The 13,138-nt window shown below is 52.7% G+C and overlaps 1 protein-coding gene across 2 annotated transcripts in view; it reads right to left on the reverse strand.

Annotated features, from left to right (window-relative positions):
* Nucleotides 1-13,138, reverse strand: part of NOS1 (nitric oxide synthase 1) — a 51,988-nt gene continuing 38,850 nt past the window's right edge. For both annotated transcript variants that reach the window (XM_062590435.1, XM_062590436.1), the window contains exons 23-28: nt 12,537-12,624; nt 12,115-12,236; nt 11,771-11,919; nt 10,606-10,800; nt 9,554-9,672; nt 1-8,236 (exon numbers count right to left, since the gene is read on the reverse strand). In XM_062590435.1, coding sequence (XP_062446419.1) covers nt 8,221-8,236; nt 9,554-9,672; nt 10,606-10,800; nt 11,771-11,919; nt 12,115-12,236; nt 12,537-12,624 — 689 coding nt within the window. In that variant the 3' untranslated portion in view covers nt 1-8,220. The remainder of the gene's footprint in view (nt 8,237-9,553; nt 9,673-10,605; nt 10,801-11,770; nt 11,920-12,114; nt 12,237-12,536; nt 12,625-13,138) is intronic.

Raw genomic sequence — 13,138 nt, forward strand, 5'->3', positions numbered from 1 at the left:
CTTTTTTTTTTTTAATTTATTTTGACTGTAATGCAAACAGGCATAAGTATTGTATTCCATAAAATCAGAAGATTGGAGCTATACAGAAAGAAGTGCATGCTTGAGAACGATGTGGATACCTTGCAAACAGAGCCAGAGCCAGTCCGAGAGAGGGGCTGGAGTACATTGGACGGATGGCAGAGATTTTAGCAGCATTGAGAGCTCAGAGGTAGGGGAAAACCACGTTTCTGACCACTTAAAGCACTGGTATGATCCAATACAACTCCTGCTCATCCCTGCTCCCTCTGTCCCCACCCCTTCACTCCCCGGAAGAAACCCACCTTCGAATCACAATAAAAGTTACAAAATAAACTGCTGCCCTCCAGTAAACCCGCCTGCAAAGTGGGAGCGAAGTCAGTGTGCCAGTCTTGAATCACGGCATCATTTTACAAACCAAATGAAGGCACAGGGACACGAGGAGGTGCTGAGAGGAGGGAGGAAGGAGCAGGAGAACCAGAAAGCAGAGAGACGCCGGGGTCCCACCAAGCAGAGCAGAATTTACCCCCATCTGAGCTTTCAGAAAACCTCTACAGTGGAGAGTTTGGGAGTTGCCAGCCCCAAAGCTGCCACCCGTCACGGAGTGGTCCCCGTTCTCACCTCGGCACCACTGCTCTTCTGGAAAAAGGCCCCCAGAAAACCAACCAACCAACCAACCAACCAGCCTTTGAGGCTCAGACATTTCAAAGGTTCCTACAGGAAGAAATCCCTGTTCCTATTACAAAAATTAATTGGCACTGAACATCAAATTCCCTGGGCAGCTGGCCGAATTACTACTGTGTCTAACTACATGCAATCTAAAAAGCAATGAGTCCTGGCTGAAAGTCATCACTCCGCTCCTCTGCTGCCTGGGGAATCGTGTAAAATCCAGAAGGACTCCGGCAACCTAACCGTCACTGCTCTCAAGCTCCGTTGGGCATACAGAGCCCAAGGCTTCTGAGGGCATCTCAGAGCGGCAGAGCACGTTGTGCCTTGGGAATTCTGCACATTTGGCTATTTTGTGGATGGATTCCCAGCAAAGCGGAATTTTGCATTGAATTTCATTGGCTGCAAAGCCGTCGCTTCAACGCTGGGCGCCGGGAGACTCCAACATCGCTTTCTGTTTCCAGGCTGCCTGCTGAGTACTGTAAAGCACAGTTCGTTAAGATGTGATTCCATAGCACAGCCACACAGAGAGATTTTTTTTTTTTTTAAAAAAAAGCAGGTTTGGATGCAAGTAGCTCTAATGCTTGTTGTTGGAGTTGTATACACGTGAAGGCAGTTTTATTGCACTTGCAACATTTAAAAAATTCTATTGCGGGGACAAAATATTCAATTTCAGCCAAAAGCATTTGATATTTTCATACATTTCCCCATTATTTTGGAGCAGGGAGAAGTCAGTTATTGAAGTATAGGCAATATAGTTTTGCCTATGTCAACCTGTGGCTCTTTCTGAGACAAAATGACTGGGTTCCTGTATGAATTTGAATTTAATTAATAAATTTGAAAGCACATGTGGGATTTCAGAATGGAGACTCAAGCTCTTGAATTAAAAAAATAATTGGGGGCCACATGGCTTTAAAAGATTTCCCACTTCTGCAGCTTGAGGACATTTTTGAGGACAATTCACATAGGGTAGCTTGGTGTTTTTTTCTTCTTCTTTTAAACAAGTCAAATCCCCCCACCCCCAAGGAAATGGTGATTTTTAATTAATTTTAATTTGTCCTCAAAGTGTTTGCAGAATCTTTTCTTTTGCTTTCCCCGCTTACAACCAATGCATGAAAACATAGCAGCAAAAAGATGCCCTGCCTCAGCTGATCTTTTAGATTGACCTTTTCAGTAAAGTCTTCAAATTTTTGAAGTGTTAAAAATGCTTGTCTGGCACCATTAGCTCGCAGAGAGGTTTCTGAACCAGCCCTGTGAAGAGCCGCATGCAAATCCCGCGATCGGGCCACGCAGGAGCCTACCCCAGCGCAGCTCCGCAGCCCGGCAGCGACGCGCTCGCGCTGTGCCGCGGCCCCACGACGACTTCTCCGAGCTTTGGCCACTGCATGCAGGAGCAATCCCAAGCGTCTTGCCCGCTTCCTTGCCAGGGTAACGAAGAGCAGCTGCAGAGCCTTGGCCCGTAGGCTCCCGTTAAATAAGGGATTCTCAGGACAGGGCTTTGCACGTGTGATTTTCTTGCTTTTGAAGCATTTCCTCCCTCCCAGATATCATGAACGAGGAGGCAGGAAACCAGCAGCCTTTGCAGTCAGCTCATTGCAGTGAAGTGCTCTCATCGGAAAACAAGCTAGGGCTGCTCAGCTATGAACTCACATCCTGGGATATTTTTTTCCCCTGTGATTTCAAAGGCTCAAACTTCCAGCATAGCCTTCATTGGCAACATCTGTAGGGGTGGAAGCCAAGAATTTCTAGTCTGCTTTATTCCTGGCACAGCCGGAAAAAGATATATCTGCATTACGATGTTTAAATATTTCATGAATTGCCCTTGTACCCATACTAAAATCAAGCAGATTTCAATCTCTAGTAAGGTCTGTTTTAATTCTGGAACCAAGTGCTTTAAAGCAGCAATCTCATTAGCTTTCTCCAGCTCCCCTGAATTCCTGTTAAATACATATGGCCACACGGAAGAAGCTAAAGCTCAGAGCTCCCCGTTGAGGGTGGATTTCAAATGGATTGCTAGAGAGTCATGCATTGCAGGCAAGCGCAAGGGCTGATCAACACGCGCGAAAATACTGTTGTCGTGCAACTGCTGCTGCTGTTGCTGCCGTGAAAGCTGGATCCCGCAAGCTGCTCAACATCCCCCGCACCACTGAAGCCCGCAGGTGTGGCCATAAGGCATCTCGTGTTTGGGAGGACTTGGACTCTACACTAAATTTATCTGAGTTTGGGAACACCGTTTTCAGAAGTGTTCAGCACTGGCCACGTTTTGTTCCTCCTGCTAGAGCAGAGGAAACGGCCGTAACGAAGACAGAGTTACAGCAAAGTTGAATGGTCCTGAAGGTGTATCTCCATCTGCTCTGTGCTTCCCTCTGAAACTATCAAAGCGGTTGCAAAGTTATCAGAGCAATTCTGAATCCAAGAACTGGTGCCCAGTGAAAGCAGGAGCAACATCTAGTTTTGATCATAAAATTCTCCTTCCAAAACCGCTGGGAACTCTCTGCAGCTCCTCCGCAGGTGTAAATCAGAGGACTCTGACGCCTTCGGTAGTACTAAGGTGTGCAGCAGCTTCGGCTTGGCCTGCCGCAAGTCCGTGAGGCCGCAGCACAAGCATGCGCTTCCCCCCAACACCTTAGTAAAAACGCATCCCTCCAGCATGTGGCAGGTTTTCACAGACCAGTGGTGCTCACGGAAAGTGGTGTCCAGTTTGCACCCAAAAAGACTCGAACCCTGCAAATCCTCCTCCCACCCCCATAAAGCCCCGTCAGTGGCAGATAATTGCACAGCGCAGCTGAGCAGGGATACAGGTTTGCTCTTAGTTGTTCCAGGGGAATTTACCCACCAAGAATTTCACTTGTAAAATTAAATCATGTGCTCCCCTCAACCCTCAGGAGCATTTCTGGAGACAGCAGGAATGGGAGAGCAGCTCCAGAGCAGTAGTCTCTTCCCAGCACAAGGCACTGTAAGTCCACTGCCATCCCCAGGATCCACCTTTGCTGAGCAGCTTGCTGTGCCTTTTGGCTGGGCGGACAGGGTGAAGGAGGAGAAAGGAGGGGTCTCCAGAGGGAGGTGATGGAGGGAGTCTGGATTACAGCCTGGGAGAGGACGAGAGACATCGTATACCAACAATAAAGCAACAAATGGAGCAATCACAGTTAGACTGGACACAGAGGTTCATGCGGCTCTGTTTTCTTCCCATCTCCTCTTCCGCAGAGATGCAATCACATTAGCTCAAGATGCAAGTGCAGGTTTCCGAGTCATGCATGGACACATTGGCTTGTGCTGCTCTGAGCGTGGCCTGAGCCGGCCTGCTAGCCACTGGGGACACGTAGGCACAGGATGTGGGACAGGTAGGAAGACACCTCGAACTCAAACTCAATTTCTCCAGCTAGTATGGAGGCAATTGGTTCAGTTCCACCAGTGCAATGAGCTTGGGCCTACCCAGCAACAACAGTGTAGGTTTTGCATCTTTGCAAGTCTATTCTTAATGACAGAAGTCTCATTATTTTCCTACTGTCTGCTGGTGTCTCATAAATAGCAATAGAAAGAAGAACAACAAACTCTCAGGCAGCCCTTCTGGGGAGAGGAAACCTTTGAAGTCATCAGCATAGGCAGTTGATACCCTTGCATTGAATGAACTTATTTTTCCCTGTTAGTGGACACCATGTGTTGGGAAAACACAGAACCATTTCCCATGAGTTTCAGTTCACACATAGCTTTCTATGGACATTTGAAAAGCTATCAAAATAAAATGTTGGAAAAAAAACTTCTACAATCTTTTGATAATATCTTGAACATGAACTCTTGTGTTTGGAGTAGAGTTTCCTCATGTTTAATCCTTAGGAATTGAAAAGGAGATGAGCTGCTGCAAAATGGACAGTGGTAGTGGACATCCATGGAGAGAGGAATTGCGTGCTTGATGAGGCTGGGAGTCCCTCAGGTCCCTCTCTGGGTGTGCAGCAGCCCGAAGGGCAGGAGGTACCATGGGATGATGGATTCGTGAGCCGAGAGCTTGAGAGGCACAACACCTGCAGATGTGACACCTCCAGACAGCTCATCACACCAGTCTGCAGGAGACCCCAGCACGCTCTCTGCCGTTTCTGCATGCTGGAGATACTGTGTTTACACCCACGTGTCAGACACGTCACACTGAGATGAGCAGAGTCTAGACAACTGGTGAAAGAGCCACATTTGTGGAATAAGAAAGCAGATTCACAAGTTTATTTCTCCCTTTGCTGAGGGAGAAAATTAAGCTTGAGGGAAGTGCCAATCCCCTGCAGGTAAGAGGGATGAAGGAAAAGCTGAGACGTCTGGGACTGACTCAACGAAAACCAACAAGCCAAATTTCCCAGTCATGTGGCTTGTGAGGAGCAAACCGTCCTACTCAGACCAAGGGAACAGAGAGCAGCTCAGAGCCCTGAAGGGATATAAGCTTCATGGACCTTCACGGCAAGGAGGGCTTGTCTTTTCCTGGGACAGACAGACTGACCTTAAAACAGCATTTCACTTCCAAAGGGCTCTGAAGGCCTCATCTACTTGATGGCTGTTGAACTTGAGATGGTCTGGCTGCCTGCCCCACACAGATGCTTTGGAAATCCCACCGAAGGCAACAGGGGAGGCTGTATGCACCACCGCATTCCCTTCTCCGCTGTGCTTCCCAGGCATTTGCACCGGCTTATCAGATGGAAGGGGAGAGATGGCAGACTTTTGAGGCAGGAAGAGCAAGCCGATCTCACGGCAGACAGCCTGCAGCAGCAACTCTACTTCCAGCTGAGGGATGTTGTAGCAAGAGGGGCAGGAAGTTGAGCAGGAAGAAAACTAATTGCTGGCAACACAGGATAAGCTGGAAAGAGGATGAGGACAAGGACATTTCTTTGGGCACTACCTCCTTTGCAGGTTGCATCAATACTTCTAGTAAAGGGAGGATAAAAGCACAGAGTCTAGAGCCAGAATCAAGCTTCCAAGATGAGATCTTGATTTGTTCTTTACCCCTGTGTCTGCAGACTCAGCCATGGGGCTGAGCAGGGGCTAGGGACAAGCTTGCTCTATGCATACAGGTTTAGGGCCAGGGACTTGCTCTGACAGGTGGGATCTCTGGCCAAATTCACAAGTCATGATATCCAAGAGACCCAGCTACCCCATCCCGCTGTCTGCTCTGGGATTAGGGCACAACCCCAGAGGTAGACTGGGGGCTGGCTTTTTTTCCTGTCCACATCATGAAGTTCCCAGGCAGTGTCACCAGCCCAGCCTTACTGGCAGCCGGCTGGAAGCCCTGCTCCGGCTCCCCTCCAGCACAGCAAGCTCGGCTGCAGCCACACCGTGGCAGCATTCATTCGCGTTTCACTCCACGCTCAGTGCTCTGCTGGGACCAACAAAACTGAGACCTGGATCTCAAATCTCCCCATGTCTGGAGGTCTTTTGTTCCTGGGTTTTCGGGCTAGAGCTGCTTCAAGCATTCAGGGAGTTGAGGCTGCAGAAGGTGGTTATAGCGGCTTGAAGATGCAGCTAAGCCAAGCAGCAGGGAAGGGTAGGAGGCCCCATCTGAGGATGTGATTCTGCAGAGCCAGTGTGGGTCGCACCACAGGCCGGCAGAGCAGCAAGCCCCATGCAGCTCTTTTTGTTCACACTTTGGCTTGGGGCAGCTAATTTTAAGCCTCCGAAAGCAAAACTCACCATTACAGCTCCTGGACAAACCCTCTGCCAGCGCCAGCGCAGGTGCCCTGCTCCATACAAGCACCAGCACATGGTTTAGCGGAGTGGTGGCAGGAGCGGGAGGAAGGGAACAGCACATACCAGCTCCAGATGCCAGCCCCATACCCTGCCTCCAGCGGGAGCTGCAGCCACCCTCCGCCCTCGACCTGGCAATGAGGGCGGAAGAACCTTCTTCTGGGGTGCAACAGGGCGAGGAAGGGAGCGGACGGAGGAAGGGCACGCAAGGTCACACATGCTTTGCCTTGCTGACAGCTTTTCTCTCAAAAGGGACTGCTACCTCCCTGCGATCGTGTTAAGGGACTGCTTTGGGGCCCAGATTTTTGCAGCAGGGCTGAGGTGCGAGTGTGTCAGAGCCCGGAGTCACACAGCGTCTTTGCATCCGATCTTGCCTCCCTTGTCACACGAGGTGTCCAGGCAGAGACAGCTCGTGACGCTCGCAGGTGGCACAGAGCCTACGCAGGGGACTGGCTTGCCACCAAGAGGCCACATATATTTCTTTTGCCAAGCAGGTCACTTCGTGCAAGGCAGTTTCTGCTCTCGAAGCTGTGCGTGGGGCTGGGGATCTGCTGGCCCAAAACTGCTCACAAGACTGCACTAAGGTGGAGCTGATGCTCTCCAGGCTTGCAGTAGCCTCTGGCACTGCCTGAAGGACACAGCAAGCCTTAGCAGCTCTGATGCTGGCCCAGCACTGCTTCCCAAGGGCCTTCACTACCAAGAGGTAGGAGGTGCTCCTCACTCAGCTTTGGGGCTTTCCAGGCTTTCCTGGACGTGGGTTCACGTGTTTGCAGTGTGCAAAGCTCTAGGATGCAACCGATTCCTGTATGTCTCCTACCAGCCTCACGGCTAACCTGCTCCCCATCTGCGCTGCAGATCGCACGTCTCCTGTAAAGCCTTTTGGAGGACAGCCTGGCTGAGTGGCTGGGGGTGCAGGCAGACGCCCCGAGTCTCTTCCTGCACCGCAACCTGCACGTTCAGGGCTTGCTCCTCATGGGAGGACTTTCATGCTAGTGGGAGGGGGACAGCAAAATGAGCAGGGGCCGGCAGATGGAGAGACTCATGGGGAACAGGGAGCAGAAGAGGCAGCAAACACAGCACGGAGCCCATTTAGGTGAAATCGTTAGCCGTTAATCAGCGACGCGTGAATCAGGGCTGGCCCAGCCTTCGGATCAAAGCAAGCGCTTCTGCCCCCAGGCTGCCTGGGGATGGACAAAGTTCATGGGCACGAGAAGCACGGCACATCCTCAGCCTCCGGCCTCAGGCACGCGCCGAGGCCTGTATGAGTCCAAAGGAAAGCAAAGACCACACAAACATTCAACCGAGTCCAGAGCTGGAGGAAGAGGGGCCCTGGGGAGAAGGGCAGCAACCCCAGTTGTGGTCAAGCAACAAGCACTGGCCAACCTGTGCATGCCCTCACCCAGCCCCTGTGCCTCTGCTCTCCCCCAAAACACCAAAACCACGGATAATCACGAGGGTGGTGGTTTCATGCAGCTGCAAAATGCCCTTGTGCAGAGGAGGAGACACGTTAATTTGTTTTAAGAGCCACTGTGGATTATAAAGCCATTGTACTTCGGTGGGGAAATTCAGGGACGGGAAACAAGGGTGAAAAGAAACTGCCACAGGACAAGAGAGAGAGCAAGAGAAAGAGGAAAAAAAAGAAATAAAAATCATCATCATCATCAGGACACAACAACAGGACGAGAGACAGAGCGCTTTCCGTAGGCGGTTCCCCGTGGAAAGGGAGCCACCGTGTCCGTGAAATACAAAACCCAGTGCCCTCCGGCTGGAGGGGGCAGCAGGACTGGTCTGGCATCCCCTCGGGGGCAAAGGGTCCGGTTAGGAGCAGAAAACCCTGCAAGGGAAAGGGGAGAAAGGCCAGCCTTAGAGGGAGCCACGAGGAGCTGCAGCCCCTTTCCTGATCCGGCTCCTTCTCACGTGGTGGGCAGATCCGGGTGCCAGGGCAGGATAGGAGCAAAGCCGTGAGGGAGTTTTGCCCTCTGCTGCAAGGAGGGCAGGATGGGATCTTCGGCTGTCTTTTCAGAAAATGGGCTATCGCGCTTTCTCGCGTAACCCTCCTGCAGAACGATCCAGCAATTAAAGGCAGTAATCACCACCCCTTCTTCCCACGGGTCCCGTTGAAGGGACCGCGTTATAGGCACCAGCATACAGAGCTCCGTGTGTTCAGGTGAAGGTGGGCAGGTAGGTAACTCTTACCCCTAGAGATGGGAAACTAAGGAAGTCTTTGTACACTGCAAATGCTGCTGTGTGTGCTGCATGGCAGCGAAATTCCTATCAAGCCGCAAGGTGGCTGGGAAACCTGCTCCAGGTCAGCCGGGCATTACGTGGCAGAGCCAGGAGTGCAGGGAGAGGACTGTGCCCCAGGCTGCTCACAGCACAACGCCCCAGCGCAAACCCAAGGGGGCGAAACCTGCTGACGGATTCCAAGATGTTTACTTCTTTTGGTTGTTTTTACAACAGTAGAAAGAAAGAAAAGTCTCTAGATCTTTCCAAGCTGGACATGTAACTGTCAGCGTAGGGACACCATGGAGACCTCCCTGGGTCCTGGAGGACCTGTGGGTACCGGCCACCTGCTGCCCCAGGAGGCAGCCAGACCACCTCTGCCGGCACCAGGAGCCAGGAAGAGCCTCCCTCTCCATGGGTCCTGCAAGCCGTCCAGCCCGTGCGTCCACCCGCTCCCTGCCTGGTGAGCAGAGGGAGGCCATTAGCAGGACCCAGCACGCGTGTTTGCTTCCCATCTGCAGCTGGATGGGATTGTCAGGTCCAAAACACTTTGACTTATCCTACCCCCTTATTCAGACGAGACTCTGCTCCATCCATGCTAATTGCATTTATCCAACGGTACTTTAGCTTTTCATGGATAGCAGGGGACCACGGGTTGGAAAGGGAAAGGCATCGCCCTTTGCCAAGCACTTTGGTGTGACGGGTGCGACGACCTGGGGAGGCCGCAGGTGTTTGCCCTAGTGGGGTGAGAGCTATTGCAGGGAGACTGCCATGCAACAGCATCTGCTTCCAGCCCCAAAATCAGATACCTTTTTCAGCCTCAGCTATAAGTGCCATACATGTGAAAAAGTTAAAGCTTCCTTCCCCGTACCACAGCCCACACGCTTCGGAGACAATAACCCAGGTTAAAATAAACATGTCAACTCACTCATCCGTATCTTTTTTGCTCTCCTCAATGAATGCAATAGACTCGGATCTAAGGCGGTTAGTCACTTCATACGTACGCAGGGTGACTCCAAAAATATCCTCGTGGTACCGGCTGTCATCCTGAAACAGAGGATGGCAGAGGGACAGTGAGGAAAAAAAAATATTTACAAACAGTTGGTCTTGCTGCAGCACCAGAAAGCTCCAGCGCTGTAGGCAGCTCCCCAGTACCCACCAAATGTTAGGGGGCCTTTGCAAGAACTGATAGGGAAGACGAGCAAGGCAGGGCAAAACAAGCAGGGCGATGAAATGACCTTCCCAAGGTTGTGCTGCGGGGCAGCGGCGGAGCCACTTGGTGCCGTTGAGTCCGAGGATCACCTTCCTTCAGGGGACAAGCAGCCCCAGGCCAGCCCATGTACCGGGTCTTTCACTTGCAGACTAGGTAAAAAGCTGACTCTGGGCTCCCTATGCTCCTGAGACCATGGGGGAACATGGTTCAGAAGGGGGTAGTGCCGTGGGGACGACTGGGCAGCACTGGAGCCATCCGAGCATCCATCCTCAGGCCGGTATCCCAAACCAAGGTTACTTCTGCTTCAGCCGAAACACCTGCAGCTCCGTATTTGCTGCAGTTAGCTTCTGCAGTGATGAAGGGACAACATGGACTTAGGGAGGTGAATGAGCCCTGTCCAGCTATTGGCACTAGTCTGTGCTCCAGAGACGTCTGCCCTACCAAGGACACCAAAAGGAGCTTGTATTTAGTGCTCAGTACTGGATGGGGACAGCACGAGGCTTGTGGCTCGAGCCCAGCCCATGCTGAGGGGGCTATGGCCTGGAGCAGAGCCCTGCAAGCGAGGCAGCTTCCACTGTGGACCCAAAGCTTTTGGAAGATCACGCCCCTGAACTCGGCCAGCTGCAGGCAGCATGGGTGGGAGCTGCAGTCCCCTGCAGCGCCTGTATCCTCAGTGCTCCCCGGTCTGCGGGAGGAGGCACCAGGTGCAGCGCCCTTGGCAGGAGCTCGCACGGTGTCTCGCGGTGCACGGGGGAGACGCTACTCACCCGCAGCTTGCTAATGAAAGTGCCCGCCTCCTCCACCGACAGCTGGCCCTGCTGCCTCACGATGCGCTGAATGGTCTTGAGGACGTCCCCAGCCATAGTAACGTCCCCACACACGTAGATGTGGCCTCCCTGCTCCTTCAGTGCTTTGTACACGGTTTGGGCCAGCTGCTCCTGTAACACGTCCTGCACATATTTCTAGGGGAGGAGGTAGGAGCTGATGTTAACTACAGCTTCTCAGCCCCATCTCCCCGCATGCTCCATCCGGCTTTGCACGCACCAGCTGCCTCCCACGTGGCAGCGTAATGCGACCACCTCTCAGCAGAAGCGTGCCTGCACCTCGCAGCACCCACCAATGTTCTACAGCCTGCACCCCAAAACCAGCCCTGCATCCCTTGGCTGCCCTGTGCACAGACTGAAGACAGCCTCAGTGTTGTGGTGAGGGGCTCTGGATGCCCAAGGGAACACTTTTCCAGCACCCTTGGGGCTCTGCTTGCCCATGGAGGTCTGGTCCTGAGGGCTGCCCTGAGGGCCTGCATCTGCTCAGGGAATCTCCCTAAAAACGCCAAGGATGCAGGCATGTAGTACTGCTGGAAAAATATTCAGGTCTACAGTATGTCAATCTGGTACCCACAGGAAAATTTAGAGGCAAGCAAAGACTGAGCTGTGGGGCTGGGTGTAGCACTCAGCTGGGGAAAAAGCTGCACACTTCTTCAGAGCTTGCACTGAACTGGGTTTTGATTTCTGCTCTTCCTTGGCAGACAGAAAAGAGATGAGAAAATAGCAAAGCTTCCCTTGGCTGTTGCATTTTCACACCTTCATATCTCACTGTTGGGTCTGGTCAGGTGGCAGCAGGAATTTGGACCAGATGCATGTACTGGCTTCAGGCCATCAGGAGGGATGGGGGACATCCCTCCTGGCTTGGGAGGATGTACCTTTCCCCCTCCTCATCTGCTTCTGCCTGGAGGGGATGGCTTCAGGTCAAAGAGTGAGTGATGGGGCCATGCAGCCCTGTCGGTGCAGGGATGGGGATGAGACATTGGCGTGAGGCTGCAGTGGAAAGGAGGTGGTCCTGCACGCGCATGCAAGCTTGCCATGGCACACGGCACCGGCTGGCCATGGCCGCTTGGGGCTGTGCACAGGGGCCGGAGCAGTGCTTGCAGCTCACCTTTGGTTTGTCTGGTTCCCGGGAGTAGGCTGTGTACAACTCTCTGAAGACACCTTGGGATTTGGCAAAAAGCGTCTCTTCTTTGTAAATGTGGTCGATCCTGGATTGCCGGCAGCCAAATACCAGGACCATGGGACAAGGCTTCAAGCCTGAGGGAGAGATGGGGGATGCAATTGGCCTGGGAAACCACTGGTTTCCTTGTTCCCCAAACCACCTCTCCAGCCTCTCTCTGGACCTGCTGGCAGACCCAGCACCCTGCGCAAGGCTGCTTTAGCTGCCAGGCTGGCAAGAGCCTTCGCTGGCCCGGGTGGGGAGAGAGGAGAAAGCCAGCAACAAGCACCCACCTTTGTGCTGGATTTCAAAAAGCCGCTGCTGCCAGAAACTCCGGAAAGGGGCAATTCCTGTGCCAGGGCCGATCAGGATGCAGGGGACCTTGGGATCCTGGGGTAGGTGGAAGCCAGGTGCTCTGCACAAATTGAAGACACCAGTTAAACCCAAGCCTGATGTTCTGTCCCTCGCCTGTGCCCATGGGGGGCCAAGGCAAGCTGAAAGGCAGCCCAGAGAGGGAGGGGTAAAAAAAGAAGCGGATTTTTATAAAGGGACATTTTAGTGCAGAAGAGCAACATCCGAGAGGAACCCATTTGAGCACAAAGCCAGCCCTGTTTTCTCCATCCCTTTGGTGCTTTACAAGGGAGGATCCCGGACAAAGAGAGCTCATCTGGCAAGGGGCTTGCCACATCCCTCCCACTCCTTAGGGACCACTCACCCTCTTACAAAACAGGGCACTACTTCATCAGTCTGTATCCGATTGAGCCAAGAGGAGCAGACTCCGTGGTGGATTGGTCCTTCACCATCTGGGAGTGAGAGAAGAAAGTCTGTATCAGCACCCCAGCAGACTGCTCCAACTGCTTTCCTTTCTGAAACCCTCCCTACTGCATCCCCATCTGAACACCTCACTAAAGCCCAGTGCCCTTTAATATCTCTGCACCCATCTCGCACAGAATTGGTAGAAGCAAGGCACTTGGATCCGTCTACAGAGCTACCACAACTTGCCTTGAAGCCAGCCCTGGACCACCACCACCATCACGCTTAGGAAGCTGCTGTCTTTTCCTTGGTCCTTTTGGGATGGAGCAGCACCCTGCTGCGGGGTTTCCAGGCACACAGGATCTCCCTGTTGAGGGCTGGTTCTCAAAAAACCTCACTCCACCAAAGTTGCATCCTCTTCAGTCAGATTCCTACATGCAGCTGCATGTCTCACTGCTGTGGTAGCCCCCTGATTGATGGCCAGTATCTCTCCCAGTGTCCTGCATGCTGCAGGGGCAAAGATGCCGTGTCTCCCTACATGCTGAGCGGCGTAGCTAGGACTTC

Source organism: Rhea pennata, chromosome 17, assembly GCF_028389875.1.
Source record: "Rhea pennata isolate bPtePen1 chromosome 17, bPtePen1.pri, whole genome shotgun sequence".
Taxonomy (NCBI): domain Eukaryota; kingdom Metazoa; phylum Chordata; class Aves; order Rheiformes; family Rheidae; genus Rhea; species Rhea pennata.